Source organism: Sinocyclocheilus grahami, unplaced genomic scaffold (genome assembly GCF_001515645.1).
Source record: "Sinocyclocheilus grahami isolate Dianchi unplaced genomic scaffold, SAMN03320097.WGS_v1.1 scaffold704.1, whole genome shotgun sequence".
Lineage (NCBI taxonomy): Eukaryota > Metazoa > Chordata > Actinopteri > Cypriniformes > Cyprinidae > Sinocyclocheilus > Sinocyclocheilus grahami.
In genome coordinates, this window is record NW_015505883.1 from 381,676 (window position 1) to 399,451 (window position 17,776).

The following is a 17,776-nucleotide window of genomic DNA, read 5'->3' on the forward strand; positions in this document are numbered from 1 at the left end:
AAACCTTACTTGTATCACACTTGACGTGGTTCATTGTTTGCTCATAACTGGAGTCACTTAATCATGCAGATTTATGCTACAAGCTTTTGTAGAATTGTACAGTAAGGAAGTTATTTCCCTTAACCAGGAAATTAACATTCTTAGAATTGACAAGACAGTTAACCCTGAGAGGTCAGCTAAATATCTACAGCGGATCTAAAATATTCATAATTAATTATAACTAGTTATGATTAATTATTCATATTTCCCATGTGCTGATTCGTTACAGCATGAAGCTAGAATATTCCTTTTTTTAAAGGAGAGACTCTTTTGATATATTGCGTGTTCAGATATTCATACAACAAACTATTCTGGGGGCCTTGAAAATTTTGTGAAAATGATCAAAAATGCTGATGGTGGCTGGCAACCTTTATTTATTATTTTTTTTTATTTTTTATAAATTCTGGCAGGGAAAGAGTTGTGAGAATAATGAGTTTCAGTGTTTAATAAAAACCTATTCCACACAGTAAAATATTCTGATATCCAAATACTTACTTGCTTTCCATAGAAATTGGTGTCACCCCTGAAGGAGGCTCTGGAACCGGTGAATGAAAACATGGGCAGTGGGACTGGGATTGGTACATTAACTCCAATCTATAAAAAAAGCAGTACATTAACAGACATCTCAGAGGTCAGCTGCGTTTGTCCTCTTGAGCAGTCATGTTCTCTGCATCTCACATATCTGACACACTCACACCCTGATGACGGTTAAGAGAACAGCATACCTGTCAGACACAAATGCATTTTTGTCTGCCGCAGAAAGCTGTATGCTTTCCTCACGCCGCTAGACACCATGTGGGAGAGACGGTTTGTAAATTCTATACATTACTGCTTCACGTTAGTCTCCCTGCTCAATGTAAACTTTTTCCAACCTTTTCAGAGTGTATTGAAGAGCATGCCCACTGAGCTTCAATGTCAATGTAGCAATTAAAGTCCCAAAATAGGACAGTTTAACAAAACTACAGTTTAAAATTTGTGTTAACCTTTACTAAATAGCAAGCAAAAGCAGGAGAATGATCCCAGTAGATTTAGTTTCTTTTTTCTGAGACGGGTTTCTTCATCTATGTGTCCTGTGGACTTTAAAAAATAAACTATTTAAAAAAAAAAAAAAAAACACATTTCACACTATCAGTGGTTTGTCTTAAAACGTACGTTCCACAGACAAACTGTCATTTTTATGAAAGTAAAGAAAATTCCCCCCAGAGTCTCACGTCCACCACATTATGTTTAATAGCATTCTGTGACAGAACTGACATTTCTGAAACAAAACGACCGATTTCTTCTCTTTTCTGTAACCTACATGCATGCAATTACATTATATTTTTGCATAAACTGACAGTTACAGCTTAACCTGAAATGACGCACAAAAATATGATTTTTTCATATTACATTGGGGGAAGAAGTTCTAAGCGCAGAAGTGATGGTAATATTTTTCACACAATAAGTATCAAAATGATTCATGATTATGACATTCTTTAGATTATCGTAGATTTAGTATTTAAAATTCATATTTTTCTGATGGATCTTCATATTTTTAAATAGTGATAAAACTGAAGAAGCAACAGATCTTTCTTCTATAATGACACATGTGAGTGAAACAAATTACCAAAAAAAAAAGAAAGTGGATTGGTTGTTCAATTTATTATGTTGTGTATTTTAAGGTTAAAAAAAAAAAACATTATTTTCCACATACTGTACATTATGGTTTCTCCTTTCTGAAACGCGCCGATTTTTACAAAGCTCATCGTTCTGAAAAGCGAGGTGTGCTTTGATTGGCCAGCTATCCAGTGCGTTGTGATTGGCCGAATACCTCAAGCGTGTGACGGAAATGTTATGCCCCTTACCATACGGTGATGCAGTGTCCCAGCGCGATGAGACAAAAACAATAAAACACATTATAAACGAGGCATTTGTTGCATCCAGTGGGGACATAATTACTGATTATAATGACTTATACTGTCTTTTTACGCGTTGCATCCATAGACTGTATAAAAACATGGACGTAGTGTCCGTGACGTCACCTGTAGATTTCCGAAGAGCGTTTTTGAAGCTCAAAAGTGGGCGGAGCCGGCCGTCGCCATCTTGGCAGTCACTCCCGGATAATCGAAAATGGGCAAAGAGGCGGAAGCGGGTTGGTGAAGCCACGCCCACCTAGCGCGACGGTGGTGACAGCAACGGCAATCCACCTGTCACTCAAGTGGCCACGCCCTTAATTATGCAGAACTTTAAGGCTTAATATAATTTAAACGGATGAGTTATAAAAAAAAATTCACCCCCTCACAGTTGTCATGAAGGGCAAAATTAGCTATATAGACCAAAATATTTTTTTGAACCAGGCTGTAAACATGTTTTTTTCTGCTGTAAAGTTGGGCATTTTAACAGGGAGTCTATGGGATTGACTCTCTTTTGCAGCCAGCCTCTAGCGGCCAGTCGATGAATTACAGCTTAAGTCACTTCCTTGTTGGCTTCAGGAGAGAGAGAGGGAGGTTGCATCGCGCCGCGTAAACATAAAACCATGTCTGCATTTGTGATCGGAGAAACGACAAACAACTAGCACTGCTCAAAACTCACGTTTGAATCGTCAGTGGCAAATCCTTCAAATATGAAAATGTACTTACAGTCTGAGAGTAAGCATTATTTGTCAGCATCATAGACTGTGGTCAGCATGCGTGCCGAAGGGGAAACAGGGGAACTGAATTCACTGGAACACCGGCATTGTAGGCTACTCTCCCAGGAAACAGTCCTCGTCCTCTGTAAAATGCGTTGCTCACATCTGAATATTTGGTTTAAACTGTTCTGGAACGGTGTTGTAAATACAACTTAACCACTGATTTCTAGTTGGTCTCTTTTGGAAGACCAAACAAAGAGTAATTTCGCTTTCACAACGAAACACACGACATGGCGGCAGCAGCAACAATACTACAGCAAGCATCAAAGTTACACTTCTTTCTTTGTGTGAATATTTGGCCGGCGTTTTGCAAATCTTTCCACACAGTGACGTAGACATGTGGGGGCGTGTTTAAACTAAGCGTTTTAGGAGGGCGTGGACGAGTCTTAACTTTTATTAAGAATATCTCTTTGAGTCTTTAGTCTTTGCAACTTTAGGGATCGTATCTATTCACAAACAGCTTATAGCAACACTCCAAAGAGAAAATAAAACTTGAAATCGCATCATATGACCCCTTTAACATCTCGGTTTAAATTTGTTCTAATAAAAATAAAAGCCTGAGACATAAACGTGTCTGAAGTTGAAGAAACTTGCACATCTTTGCTTTGAGAACAAGCTGCTGTTGGGCTTCAGCTGTATATGGAAAGTGTGAAACGATCAGCTCATTCTATTGAATGTGTTGACGAAGCAGTCGACACACAACTGAAAGCCACAATCATTTGTTTGTGTACCAGCTGAGAAAAGTAATGCCTGCAGAGAATAACTAAACAAAACATTTTGTTTTTGGGGTGGGGTGAGGCTGGAAACTGGCAGAGCTTCTTGAAATGTTTTTTTAAAAATGTGGTTGCAAAATTTGAGCCTTCTGGCCGAAGGTGACTCGTGAGGGAGTGGACAGAGAAAAATAAAAAAAATAATAAAGCAAAAGGAGGTTCTTGTGTGCAGGGGTTTCGGAGGCCAGCTCAGCACATGGCTCGAGCCGTGTACTCCAGCATGTGAATCGCAAACACACGGCAGAGCTTCTCGCCACGGGCAAACAAACCGGGTAAAGGGGCCTTTTTTGCATAACCACCATATCAACAGGTTGCGAGGGATCCCTTTTGAGTTTAATTTAAGACCTCGGGCTTTACCAGCAAAATATTTTGGCATAGTCCTGTTTTGATTAAAAAGCACATATTTGCTATGAACTATTTGTAGTGCTCATGTTTTCTGGTCACAGCTGTACATTTTCAAAGCTGTGGTAAACAAGGTAAGCCCAAATGGGGGGAAAAAAATATATACTGTTTTTACATACATTTTAAAGGAAGGCTTGTGCTACCATTAGTGTATATATGGCCGCTAAAGAGGCAACACTTACATCTAAACCATGCTTCTTGGCTTTGGGTCAGGGAGTGGCGCCAAGGGAATTTTACACATTTCATTTACATCACTTTCTAATATTTACTCTAGAGGTGTGCCTGGACCTCTTCACCTTCAATGGTCTTGTCAAGAGCCTACATGACATGTGGAGGTGCCTAATACAACATAAGTGAACATCAACATGTCTACACCGTCTATAAGGAGGCAGTTTTCCACAGTCGCAGACTGACCGAGGTCTCTCAAAGGTCTGACTCTTGCATGCACCCATCTCAAGTCACACAGATACCTTTTCAACACTGTTAGGGGCCGTTTTTCCATTCCAATGCGCTTTTCCATTGTTTTTCTATGTAAATGTGCATGATCGTTATGCCAGTGCCGATCCTAGCCTTCAGGGGGCTCTACGCAAAAATGTGTAGCTGGGGGGGGGGCGAATAAATGAACGAATAAATTAAATGCATTTGTCCGTGTTTCACTCCATCTCAAATCGCACTGCAGAAAGCACTTGAGAAACAAGTGTCTCTTCCTGCAGCTCGGTACGCTTTCAACTAATTTTTTTTTAGTCTCGAACAAGACTGTACGACATTCACATTACATGATTTGATTGATTTTTATGTAGAAAGGGCAACAGCGCACCGCATTAAAAGAAATGATCATTCATGTTTTCATAACCGCTGGCCAAATTAAAAAGCAAAACTAAAATTACATCATCTTTGAGAGCAAGGAGGCCCCCTGGTGTTTCGGGGGTCCTACGCAACGTGTGTATTTTGCGTATAGGGAGGAACGGCTCTGCGTTGCGCTCACAACGTCTCACGTTTTAGACACTGTGTCAAGTTAAAAGAAATTCAACTTTTACATGCAGTGCCGCTCATCGTGCTTCAAACAGATGTACTTATAGTGGCTGTGTCCGGATACACTGAATTATACACCATTTCTTTAAACGATCAAACTCTTTCTTTTTGAAGAATGATGTATTGGAAATGTGTATTATAAACCCAGCCCTGTTCATGTATAAAAAAAAATAAAATAAAAATAAAATAAAAAAACTCACCTGTCCAACATCAACTTCATGGGTGTATTTACGAGCCGCGGCACCGTTGGTGGTGAAGATGGCAGTACCGTTGCCGTATGGGTTCTTATTGACTATTTTGATGGCATCATCCAAGCTGTCGGCCTCCAGGACCACCAACACGGGTCCAAATATCTCCTCCTTATAACACTTCATGTCCGGCTGTAATTAAATTAGGACAAACAGCAAGTGTACAACATTACATGGCCTTTGCATGATATTGATAGTTCAAACTTACAGCAATTAAAGAGATTTACTCACTACCATGTTGTTGCAAACTTATGACTTTCTTTAGTCTATGGAATGCAAAATAAGATTTTACGAAAAACTGTTTTAGTCCACTTGAAAGTCATTTGGATCCAAAACAACCCCACTGGCTTTCACTATATGGATTAAAAAATGTGATACATTCTTAAAAGTATCTTCTTTTGTGTTTCGCAGAAGAAAGTCATACAGGTTTGGAATGACATGAGGCTTAGTAAGTGGGATTGTAGGTATTGTAGCTCTCACCGTGACATTGCTAACGATGGTTGGTCCTACGAAGTTCCCGTTTTCGTAACCCTTGACCTTCACATTCCTGCCATCAAGCAGCACCTTGGCACCCTCATCCACACCACTCCGAATAAGACCGTTCACTCGCTCTTTGGCCTGAGGTGAGATAAGAGGTCCCACATCAGCTCCTGGCTGGTCACCTTACAGAACAGACAAGAGAAGAAATAACAGAAAGATAAAGACATGGTTAAGAAGATAAGGAGCTTTTACAAAATGTACTCAAATCAAAACAATTACAATCTGACGACATGTTTTAGTCTGAACCGTCAGAATGGAAACGCATTCTGAAATCCTTAATTTTCATCACATGTGGCACCATGTTACAATTTCTGAATGAACGTACTATTCATTAAATATGTTAGTAATTCAGAGCACAACCTAGATGCACCAATTTGCTGAATTATTACTGTACTGTAGATGAGTTAGGTGGATAGTTGGCAGAAAAAGTAGCGGTTTCTCTTCCAAACAACAGTTTAGTTGGTTAACCAGAAGTTTAGACATCCTAAAATCTGAAGAAATGCTTTCTGTATCATTTGTTTTGTTGATTTTTGCTGAATAGAGCGAAAGACTTTCCTTTAATTTACCCCTTTTTACTGGGCTGTAATCAAAGGCATTGGTACTGACATATCCAAACACACATACAAACAAACATCCACACACACACAATTTTAGATACCCTGAGGCAGTATGTCTTTGAGGGCTGTTACAGGGTTTCAGAATAGCAGCTGCGGTTAAGCTTCTCTGATTACAATTTTCATCTGCAGATTTTTTTTTTCAAACATTTGATCGGCCCATCCTAATTTCTGGTCCCCTTTATACCACAAAATGTGCTTCTGCTTTGTGGCATGACCAAGACAAATAGTGCGTCTATCCTCTGGGTGAGCTGAACATGTTTTAAGTTGCTCTGGGAGTGGTGTGGTCATGAAGGCATGGGTGGTCTACGAAAAGGCCAAAAAAGAGGGATAAAAGAAACTGCATGAATTTGGAGAAACTCTACATAGAAAGGAACTGCGGGAAAAAATAGATTTTATTCAATGAATGTCATGGAAAAATAGTCTAAAGTGATATTTATGGTATATGTTTTCCTGGTATAGCATAGTGCATCTTAGTCTTGGTGGCCCCAGAAACGCAAATAACGGAACTGGTCAATATTGTGTCGCTGTGAGAAAATAGTGAAAACCCCAAAACAAATACTTCTTATTTGTTACCGAGAGCAAAATATTATATGGGACCCAACAGAACCATAGCCAATTGGCATATTCAATGTTTTGCAAAATCTCATTGGTTTAAAATTTTGTTGCATGCCTTTCGTCGTGACTAACTAGGACTATCGCACTAGGAATACTTACCTTTTTTTTTCGCATTTTGCTCCATCTAACAAACAGTTGAGCGTGCCAACCTTTGCAAGTGCTGATTTTGCTACATGCAACAAACCTAAGCGATATTCGATAACTCGTGTGGACATATTTTGGCCTTTATCGTGTTGCGCCTGACTAGGACACAGTGCTCCACAGCCCAAACCGGATCAGATTTGTGAGACACATAAAATGTGCAGTACTGGGGTACTTTAGAATCAGAACTGATAAATATAATAAAGCTTGAGTACCTGCATTGACACGGAGACCCTTTGCACGTTCAACCAGTTCAGGTAACCAGTTTCGTGCTTCTCCTACGAGGATAGCTGTGGAAAGTGCCATACATCTCTGACCTGCTGCTCCAAAAGCAGCACCAACCAACTGGTTTAGTGTGTTCTCTTTGTTGGCATCAGGCATCACCACGCCGTGATTCTTCGCCCCCTGGTGGACAGAAAATTAGATTGTAAGGAAGCAGCTCCACATTTTCACCAAACAACAAATTCTAACACACTGAGTGAAAATAGGCAAACTAAAAGCGGGGGAAGAAAATGTGATGGACCTCAGTTTACCATCTTGAAAACATATTTATAATAGACTGGCATAAGATCCAGAATCAAAATTTAATTTAATTTGCAAAGCTGCAATAATCTAGCAAGGATTGTGGTTGTGAAGGGGGCTGCTGTGGGGTTTCAGAAAATTGAGTTTATCTGCAGTGGGAGCAAAGGAGGTGAGATACGCTGTATTAAATACAAGGAACATGAATAATGAGTGCACATATTTTTCCAGTTTAACATACACTGCTGTTCATCATTTTAAGTCTGTCATGCTAACACTCAAAGCAATAAAGAATGGAAAGGAGTAATCTCCAATTTCCTAAATCTTGAGTCTAAAATTGCAGCCTCATTATGGAGGTCAAGAATGAACCAGAATGACACGGATTCATTTGTAACCAAATGCTGCCACCATCTGGCCATTGCAGTTGTGCTGAGAAACAGATACACAGAGCAATGGTAGGGAGGCTACATAGTTGGGAAAAAGTTGCTTGCTACTGGAAAAGATGCGCTGTTGAAAACAGAGTTACTGTCATGCTACTAAAAATATAGCATCACAACTTTTAGCTAATTACTCCCGTCCTGACCAATCTTTTCTACATAATGAAAGTGCATGAGGGGTATCAAACTTCAAAGAAGATAAAAAGACACTATATATAGATATACCCATTTTGTTAATGCAGTGCAGTTATTGACTGATGATCATTTCTGCTCCCGTGAAAGCTCTTCAACTGATCATTCATACTTGAGAACCAACAAGTCTCATTCATGAATGAATCATTTAGATGGGGGAACTTCTGGTTTTTTGTTACCAACATTTTTCCTAGTGTGCAGAACATCTAGATATACATGTGTTACAGCATGTGCATGATCACAACATCACTTCCTGGTATTCTTACAAGGATACCAAGCATTAGTAACCAGGTTTACGTTTGTGAGTTGGTCATGATTAGGCATACAGTAACTGGACACAAACAGAGCTGATTCTATCACACATTTGCGGTGCTTAAGCCTCCTTTATAAGGGTATTTACTGTAAACGCATCCTGTTACTAAAGGATGAGTCAAAATGATTGTCTGTAGTAACAGTCAGTATGGGTTGGTACATACTGCAGTCACTGGGTTGAAAATAACAGAATATTTCTTTTAATGTTCTACACTCTTAAATAACTACTACATTCAGTAATTAACTTAACATGGTACTAAATGCCCTCAATATTACTACAGAACTGTCTCGAGAGCAGATGGGGGAACTTCTGGTTTTTTGTTACCAACATTTTTCCTACAGTGTGCAGAACATCTAGATATACATGTGTTACAGCATGTGCATGATCACAACATCACTTCCTGGTATTCTTACAAGGATACCAAGCATTAGTAACCAGGTTTACGTTTGTGAGTTGGTCATGATTAGGCATACAGTAACTGGAAACAAACAGAGCTGATTCTATCACACATTTGCGCTGCTTAAGCCTCCTTTATAAGGGTATTTACTGTAAACGCATCCCGTTACTAAAGGATGAGTCAAAATGATTGTCTGTAGTAACAGTCAGTATGGGTTGGTACATACTGCAGTCACTGGGTTGAAAATAACAGAATATTTCTTTTAATGTTCTACACTCTTAAATAACTACTACATTCAGTAATTAACTTAACATGGTACTAAATGCCCTCAATATTACTACAGAACTGTCTCGAGAGCGAGAGACTCACGCAGTCCTCTGAACACGTCGCCCTCAGCATCAGCCAGGGTTTTTCCCTGCTCCAGGGTTATCAGCTTTGCCAGCTCTTTCTGAAACACAAATCAAATCACATATACAATTAGCAGGCAGTAGGGCAGAACGATTAATCAAAATAAAACTAAATCGCAGTATGGCATGGTGCATTCATCAAAATCGTTGGAATTTAATTAAATAAATATGCTCTGCATGTTTCAGAGCTCATGATCCAGTGTTTCAGAGTGGCTTAGTTAGCAGTAAATGCTGCTCCACATGAACTGCATCTGCTCTGAGTTTGGGTTGCATGTGTTATAAGTATTTACAAACCTGTTGCCAACCAAGGAGAAGCTAAAGGTCTCCCTGCAGTTTTCCAGCATAAAAAAAGCTTGATTCTTTAATTAAGACTAAAGAAATATATTGTAATTTTACAGTTGTCAACAATTATTGTTGTTGTCTTAAATGCTTGGTTTTATTATTTGACTGAAATAGTATTACAACAGAAATATTTTTATTCTACTATATATTTAAATGTATTGATGATAATTATAAAACAATATTTATAATAATAATAATGAAAATGATAAAATTATAATTATTATTATTTTACAAAACAATAATTAAAAAATAAAAAGCATTTTTAATCGCAACTGCAATTTTTAATAAACTGTTTTCCCCCAAAAAACTTAAGAGGCCCTAGTAGCCCTAGCTCTACCATTTAACTATTCACATTACAAATCAATCAAGGATATATTAAATCAACACTATCAGTAACCATTTGTATAATTATTAAACTGTAGTGTAGTTACTGAAAACAGGGTTCCCACAGCTTCTTGAAAAATCTGAAAGTTTACCATTGCCGTGAAATCCCAGTGAAAACCTTTTAAATGAAGATCTACCAGTGTTACAGTTAGTATCCATATTTAACAAGCACAAGAAGTGTGTAGAACGGGATCTAGTAAAATGAGACCTAAATTATGCTAATTTCAACCATAAAGTCTGGTGTTGATTGGAAGATGAACCAAAAAGCAAAACAAATGAGTTGAGGATGGGCAGCAGTAACTTACTATATTGTCTTTAATGAGCTGCTGATAGCGAAGGAAGATCTGCTGGCGGGCCAGGATGGAAGTTTCGGACCAGGTTTGGTACGCCCGTGAGCATGAGTCCACGGCGGCCAACATCTCCTCATGTGTGGCCTTTGGCACTCGACCAATGACCTCATTGGTGGCCTGAGGACAGCACATGCATTATAATTCAATCACAGAGACAGTTCATCTATAACTAATGGTTTGTAGCCTCGAATCTGCAAAGAACTGTTACAGTAGGTCACTTGTAAAAAAAAAAATTCTGATTGCTGACAATGGTTATACTTACTTGCTGTTAACATTAACTAAACATAAAAACACAGCCCAAACGATTCACCTACTTATAACAACATACTAAAAATGCATGCCAAAGCAACTTCAAAAATGCCCACCTTTTCCGTACCGAAAACCCAGACTGCTTTTAAACTACTCTAATGTGATATTAACCAGACTTCCTTAAATATAGAAAGCAAATAGAGCAAAGAAACAAACAAGCAATTATTATGGCATCTACTGTGCAAAGCAGATTACAGCAACGCACTAGAAACTGGTTAATCTTAATGTTTTCTTAATTGCTCCTTTTGCACATTGTTAACTGTACTAAACCATCAATAAGCAATCATTTTTAACAAGATCTTTTTTAAAGAACCAACAATATAAGTGAAGCTGTTGTATATACTGACTGATGGTATAACTAAAGAAAAGTAATGCAGGTGTTGTGTGTTTTCTACTCAGGTTGATTAGCACAAATCCCATGTGCTTAAACCACATTAATCTAATCGGTTTAACTTGGCCTATGTGTGGTCAATGAATGTAATCTGTTAAACTACGGTGCATTAAACAGTTAAACTGATGTCTGTTAGTACAGTATGAACTTACAGGATTGTGAATGTCCAACCATTCTGGACTCTTGGATTCTACAAACTTTCCATCAATGAACAACTTGGTGGTGGACTGAGAAAGGACAGAGAAAATTATGAAACATGAATGTAAACAGCAAACATAAAACACAACTCATTAACAATTATAACAATAAAAACTTTTTCAAGTGACTGATGAGATGATAGTTTGCATCTTAAGACTAGAATACCTAGCTTTTCTCCAGATTTTGAACCTGGTTTGCAGTCTGGACGAGTCAAAGTCTGCAAGTGCTTGATGCCTAGTGTTTTAAAATCTGTCATGTAGTGTATTCCAGTCTTTACTAAGACAACATTAGTGTTATTCCTCTTATAAGACTGAGCTAAAAGTCTAGAATGAATGAGGGATTTCTCTGGTCACTGCCAGATCGGAGTCATATACAGGTGCATCTCAATAAATTAGAATGTCATGGAAAAGTTCATTTATTTCAGTAATTCAACTCAAATTGTGAAACTCGTGTATTAAATAAATTCAGTGCACACAGACTGAAGTAGTTTAAGTCTTTGGTTCTTTTAATTGTGATGATTTTGGCTCACATTTAACAAAAACCCACCAATTCACTATCTCAACAAATTAGAATACTTCATAAGACCAATAAAAAAAACATTTTTAGTGAATTGTTGGGTACGAGGCAGTGGTGTTCTTCTGAAATGAGGAGGCAAAGTTTCATTTGATGTTTACATTTGTGTACAGGTTAAAGGTTTATGGAATTATATTTAAAATCAGCTGACGACCTAGAACAATTGGATATATAAGCAATATTTATACAAAGATCCTTGTCCGCTTGATTCTCATAATTCAGTACGAGGCAGTGGTGTTCTTCTGAAATGAGGAGGCAAAGTTTCATTTGATGTTTACATTTGTGTACAGGTTAAAGGTTTATGGAATGATATTTAAAATCAGCTGACGACCTATAGAACAATTGGATATATAAGCAATATTTATACAAAGATCCTTGTCCGCTTGATTCTCATAATCACTTAACCACTGTGCTTTTAAGAGTACAATGTTTTTCACATATTAGATAAACATTCTATTAACCCACTTATGTTTCTTTTGGCTTCAAACACCCTTAGCACAAATCAGCACAATACTTGTTCTCCAATACCTGATGAACTTACCACAGAGGAGGAGTAGCACATGCGTCCCACCTGAAGAGGAACCTGCAGAACAGGGCACAGGTACAATATTAAATGATCTCCGTTATTGTGTCCGGCCAGATCATTTCAATAGATATCAATCCGTATATTAAACCTAACGTAAAACTGCTGTGCACTTACATTTAACTTGGTTCGTAATCAGCATAGAGAGAAAATTAATGGGTTACATAGCCTTTGATCAAGGTACATATGAAAAAATCTTTAGATACAGAGAAGCTGCTTTTCTGATTGCATATACGACTCATTTGTTGCAAAAAAAATGTATTCGTGCATGAAGTTCAACGCTTTCTAGGACTCTGGTAGCACTTAGCGCGTTTGAACTTGACAAAAAAGTGTTGTAAAATGATAAAAGAACAAATGTGCTATAAGTGTGGTGATTAGGCTACAAACTCCTCGCAATTCTTACATCATCTTACAACCTATTTTTATAGTGTATTTTATATAGAGCTGCTTTCATGGTGGCTCGTGAGCAACATCTGCTCGTGCTGTTTGACCGTGAAGTTCATACTCTGACAACATGGCGTAACGTTAAACCCATACTACGTGTATGATTGTAGAATACAATGCTTTTTTGTTTCTTACCCTCTTCTTTACAAGGGAACGCATTAATGTCGCTGCCATGATGGAATTCGTAGGTTAATGTTGTATTCGCCCCCCTATAATGTGCGTTCAACCCGCGCCCTGCAGACGAAGCGCTTTCCTACTGTGACTTTAAGAATGGGCGGGACATCGTGTTCAAACAGCCAATCATGTGCTAAAGACAAATACTCCTCCAAATGCAGGCAATCTATTGGTTAGACCTGACAAATGATGGACCAATAGCAGTGCGTGCTTGTTGAAAGGCGTTTCTCTGATCATCATAAGCGAGAGATGTTGCTTAGGAAGTGATTGGGTATTAAACCTGTCAATTAGTAATTACAAAGACGGAAGACATGTGACAAATGTATGCTATATGACAAGAAAACCTTTAACGACGCATTTAATAATCGCCATTTTTGATGCAGTTACTTCTTACCATTTAGCTAAGTGAAGTATTTCCGGTTCTGATACAAAATCAAGTAAACTAACTGCTTTGAACTACAATGTTCTGAAGTCATCTTAGTGAATCATGTCAGCGAATCGATTCGTTCGAACGGCTCGATTCTATATAAAAATGATTCATTTGAGTCATTTTTAGTTGATTTTGATTTTTTTGTAAAACGGTTGTTTATTCGTTTTCGATTATATTAGATTGTGTCACGTGTTTTGTTTGTTTATTCAAACATTTTTGATAAAGTTATGGATAACAACAAAAATAAGAATATTATTATTTACAATACAATACAAAAATAATGTTATTTTTAAATATATTAACATTAATAATACCCAATATTGTTACAAACAGTATTGTTCCCACAATCTTTTATTCTGAAACAAACACATCTCAACCGGCTCGCGAATCGGTTCGACTGAATCTTCAACAAGAATCGGTTCATAAGAAGTTCTCTCTAGTAAACCGAGCATTACTACAATGCATAGTGAATAAGTCCATCTCAAACGAAATCCACTGTTCTCGGGGACAAACAGTCTAATATGAGTGCATCCGCTGCACGTGTAATCAAGGTAAATGCATAAATCATGTAATTGCAGATGAGAGATGATAGACATCTAAACGCACACACAAACGAAATCATTTCCCGATGTGTCTCCCGAAGTCCACTGAAGTTGCTTAGTCACGAGAAACTCAGCCAGGAGGAGGAATTTTGGTGGTACATCTCATTGGTTGAGCAAGTAGTGGGTTTTTCTTGTATAGTTTCAGTAGTAACTGGACTGCTATATGCATGCCATGGCGACGCAAGCAAAGGTTAAATATGTCGTTTCTTATCTTAAATGAAGTTATTGTTTGTAATGCATCATTTGACTGTTATATTGTCATGTTCTAGCCTGTTCTTTATGGATATTTTAGAAGTTCATGCTCTTGGAGAGTCCGGATAGGTGAGTCTTGAATGCATCAGTTCATTCTGTTTACCATCATCTATCTCGAGCAATATCATTTTGTTTTCTAATCAAATTTATTAAATGTGTTTAATATTTGCAGCGTTTGCATTGAAAGGCATTGAATATGAGCAAAAGCCAGTAAATCTCATCAAGGATGGTGGGCAACAGGTATATATGCAGAAGTCTCTGCACTAGATTGTCAATATTCATCTAGCCATGTCTATAACATTCCATGTTAACTCAATTATCTTTTTTCACAAGCTAACAGATCAGTTTAAGGCAATAAACCCAATGCAGCAAGTGCCTGCAGTCACCATTGATGGCATCACCTTGTCTCAGTCGGTAAGAACATGCATTCTGCTTTGTGGCTCACATAAATGAAATTATTTTATGTTTACAATGTTTTGTTATTTACCACAGTTGGCCATCATCCAGTACATTGAGGAAACTCGTCCAGAGCCCCGCCTCCTGCCAGCAGACCCAAAGCAGAGGGGTCAGGTCCGCATCGTCTGTGACATCATCGCGTCTGGAATCCAGCCCCTCCAGGTTTGACATGACATTGTGTTTATAGGTGCACAAAGTAACAATTTCAACTATAAAGAAGTTAGGAATGGTTTTAGGTGGGTCCAAGTCAAAAGAGCCCACCTCAAGTCTCTATAATGTTTCCATAAGTATCATGTCCAATCACATGGAAAAGTTACTAACACTTGTCCTCTACAAGCAAGAATGTCGCATTAGTGCTTTAAAGGAATATCAATAAAGCATTTCATTAAAGACCCCATTATTTTCAATAATGCTGTATTTCAGAATCTGTATGTGCTTCAGAAAATTGGAACAGAGAAGGTACAGTGGGCTCAACATTTCATCAACCGAGGATTCGAGGGTGAGTTTTTCCCATTAAGTTCTTTTCAAAGTAGTAACATCGTGTCATATAAACCCATCAGTTTAATTTTTATCTTTGATGCAGTTCTCAACACGTTCCCTTTCATGGGAACTTCGATCTGCGTCCTCTAGGGGTCGCTATGGAGAACGCCTCGTCGTGACCCGTGTCTGAAGCATACATTGAAAAAAAACACCAACAACACCAACAATTGGCCGGCGACAGCCATGACGTCACTACCGATGCGACTATAGTATAAATAGGCACCGGGAGAACACATCATCCTCTTCTTCGTCTTCACTGACTGTTTTGTTTGAAGCATGCAGTTCTGTGGTAAGAGCGATCTCTATTCATATCATTATGGCGAGCACTAGCAAAGCGTTTAGAGGTTGTGTGCATCCGTGTTGTTGTTTAACATCTGATGACACACACAATCTATGCGTTATTTGTTTGGGCGAAGAGCACGCACGCGATGTCTCCGAGGGGGCAATCGGCATGCACTGCGAGTGTTTTTTCCAAGGGAAAACCTCCGCTCTCGTTTGTCTCTTTTTTCAAGGAAAGAGGGGCAGCCATCTGCTTCCCGCGATTCAGGACCCGCTGCTGAGGCACGGAAGGGAATGAGCTCATGGGGATCGTAGGTGGATCTGGCCGATGAATTTGAGGGGGGTTTCCCTTTTGCGATCGTCGACTGTGCACGAGAGTGAGCCGCTGGAGGATGATGTTATTTCATTAACATTGTCTGATCCAGGGGCCAGTGCTCTGCTGGGTTCAGCCCAGCAAAAGCAGGAAATGTCTGAGGAGGGCAAAGAAGCTGAGGCTGAGCCTTCCCAATCCTCCTGCGCTGCGTATGATGAGCTTTTGAGAAGATTTCTCTATGGGTGAGACGTCCTCTCTTAAGACTCCCTCCTTGACATCTCGCTCTAATGCCAGGGTATACGCAGCAGCAGCAGGTCGGGCTGTTGCTTCATTGCACACGATGGTGATGCTCCAAGCATATCAGGCTGACCTGCTGAAAGACCTGGATAAAGGCGAGGGCCTTTCTCCTCATGAGGTAGCCAAGTGCGCCGCACCACGGATCTCACTCTCCGTGCTACTAAGCAGGCCGCCTCTGCTAGTGGCAGGTTCATGGCGGCTATGGTAGTGACGGAGGGACATCTGTGGGTGAACCTAGCAGATATCTGGGAAAAAAGAGAGGGGCTTTCTTCTCGATGCGCCAGTTTCGCCTTCCGTATTTTTGGTACCTCCGTTGAGATGGTGGTCGAGAAGTTCGGGGAGGCGAAGTTCTATGGCTTCATAGTGACCACCTTACTGATGGTCCGGACCAGAGGCTTCTTCGCACGGGGCTCCAACGCGGGAACCATGGTGGGTGAGTACGATCTATTTCTAAATATATATATATATATATATATATATATATGTGTGTATTTAATGCCCTGGTGGTTGTGTGTATAATCCTTCTGCTAGCTTTCTTTGCAGTGTTTCCCGGGACCTGTGTGTTTCTGTCCTTTTTCTAGGGTAGGTCATCGATGAGCACCCCGTCTACTTGGTTCAGAAACCGGGTGCTCGACTTGCAGTGTTTTATTTCACTCGTCGATATATGTCCAGACAGCACGATAAGCCGATAAACCGGTTTCATACTTCCTGGATTATGCGGCCATGTCACAGGCTTCTGCGGGAGCCTTCTTGATCATTAGGCACTGCAAAAATTTCCTGGACGTCCGGGCTGGGCTTATGCTTTCAGGCTGCCCTGTCTGGTCTACCGTATCTAGGTCGCCCTGAGGGGCCTCCCGATCACCATGATATCCCCTCTTGTGGAGGCATCGAGCAGGAAGTATAGGTGGCATTTGCGAGAACCTTCTTGTGTAATGCTGTCTCGGGCAGTGCTCCCCTCACCTTAGAGGGTTGTATTTTAGCTTGCCTCTCCTGTTTGGCTCAGTACTTCCGGGTATCTGTGAGCAGATGCTTGGGAAAACGCTTGAATCCATACTATGGTAAGTGCACACGTTAAGCCTTTGCGCACTTTCTAAAAATCCACATAAGTGGTAAGTATGCACGTTATGTTTTGCCCACTTTTCTGAAATCCTGTATAGTAAGCGTTATGCGTATTATTAGCCTTGTTCCCTTTCTCCGAGTTGGTTTAGACCCCGGTACCTTGGGCTCCTCTCAACTAGTGTGTCTCTGTCGACACACTCTGGAAGTATCGCTCCCCTCACTATTGAGGGTTATTGTGAGCATGGTGCTTTCTTTCGAGGGTTTAAGAGTTGGATTCCTTGCTCCATGTGCGGTTCTCGTGGTAGTGCTGAGTAGTGCTCCCCTTTTATCAAAGGGTTACCTATGAGCACGCTACTCCTTCTGAATTCTGAGTTTTCCTCTCACATGAGAGTTGAGTTCTCTGTTTTTCCCAGAGCACCTGGAACCAGCAGCATCAGGCGAACTAGGCCCTTCCTCTGCCTCT

The 17,776-nt window shown here is 39.6% G+C and overlaps 2 protein-coding genes across 4 annotated transcripts in view; one reads left to right on the forward strand and one right to left on the reverse strand.

Moving 5' to 3' along the window:
- LOC107559872 (methylmalonate-semialdehyde dehydrogenase [acylating], mitochondrial-like) overlaps positions 1-13,185 on the reverse strand; it is a 17,385-nt gene extending 4,200 nt beyond the window's left edge. The window contains exons 1-9 of the mRNA XM_016243891.1: positions 13,047-13,185; positions 12,426-12,467; positions 11,266-11,340; positions 10,369-10,530; positions 9,300-9,378; positions 7,288-7,491; positions 5,640-5,821; positions 5,112-5,291; positions 535-633 (exon numbers count right to left, since the gene is read on the reverse strand). Coding sequence (XP_016099377.1) covers positions 535-633; positions 5,112-5,291; positions 5,640-5,821; positions 7,288-7,491; positions 9,300-9,378; positions 10,369-10,530; positions 11,266-11,340; positions 12,426-12,467; positions 13,047-13,085 — 1,062 coding nt within the window. The 5' untranslated portion in view covers positions 13,086-13,185. The remainder of the gene's footprint in view (positions 1-534; positions 634-5,111; positions 5,292-5,639; positions 5,822-7,287; positions 7,492-9,299; positions 9,379-10,368; positions 10,531-11,265; positions 11,341-12,425; positions 12,468-13,046) is intronic.
- Positions 11,280-17,776, forward strand: part of gstz1 (glutathione S-transferase zeta 1) — a 12,354-nt gene continuing 5,857 nt past the window's right edge. The window contains exons 1-7 of one of the 3 annotated variants that reach the window (XM_016243914.1): positions 11,280-11,356; positions 12,430-12,485; positions 14,387-14,438; positions 14,542-14,609; positions 14,703-14,783; positions 14,862-14,987; positions 15,249-15,324. In XM_016243914.1, the coding sequence (XP_016099400.1) occupies positions 14,733-14,783; positions 14,862-14,987; positions 15,249-15,324 (253 nt within the window). In that variant the 5' untranslated portion in view covers positions 11,280-11,356; positions 12,430-12,485; positions 14,387-14,438; positions 14,542-14,609; positions 14,703-14,732. Of the gene's footprint in view, positions 11,357-12,429; positions 12,486-13,923; positions 14,067-14,118; positions 14,308-14,386; positions 14,439-14,541; positions 14,610-14,702; positions 14,784-14,861; positions 14,988-15,248; positions 15,325-17,776 lie in introns of those variants that run through there. The other 2 variants (XM_016243912.1, XM_016243913.1) reach the window with 2 other exon arrangements.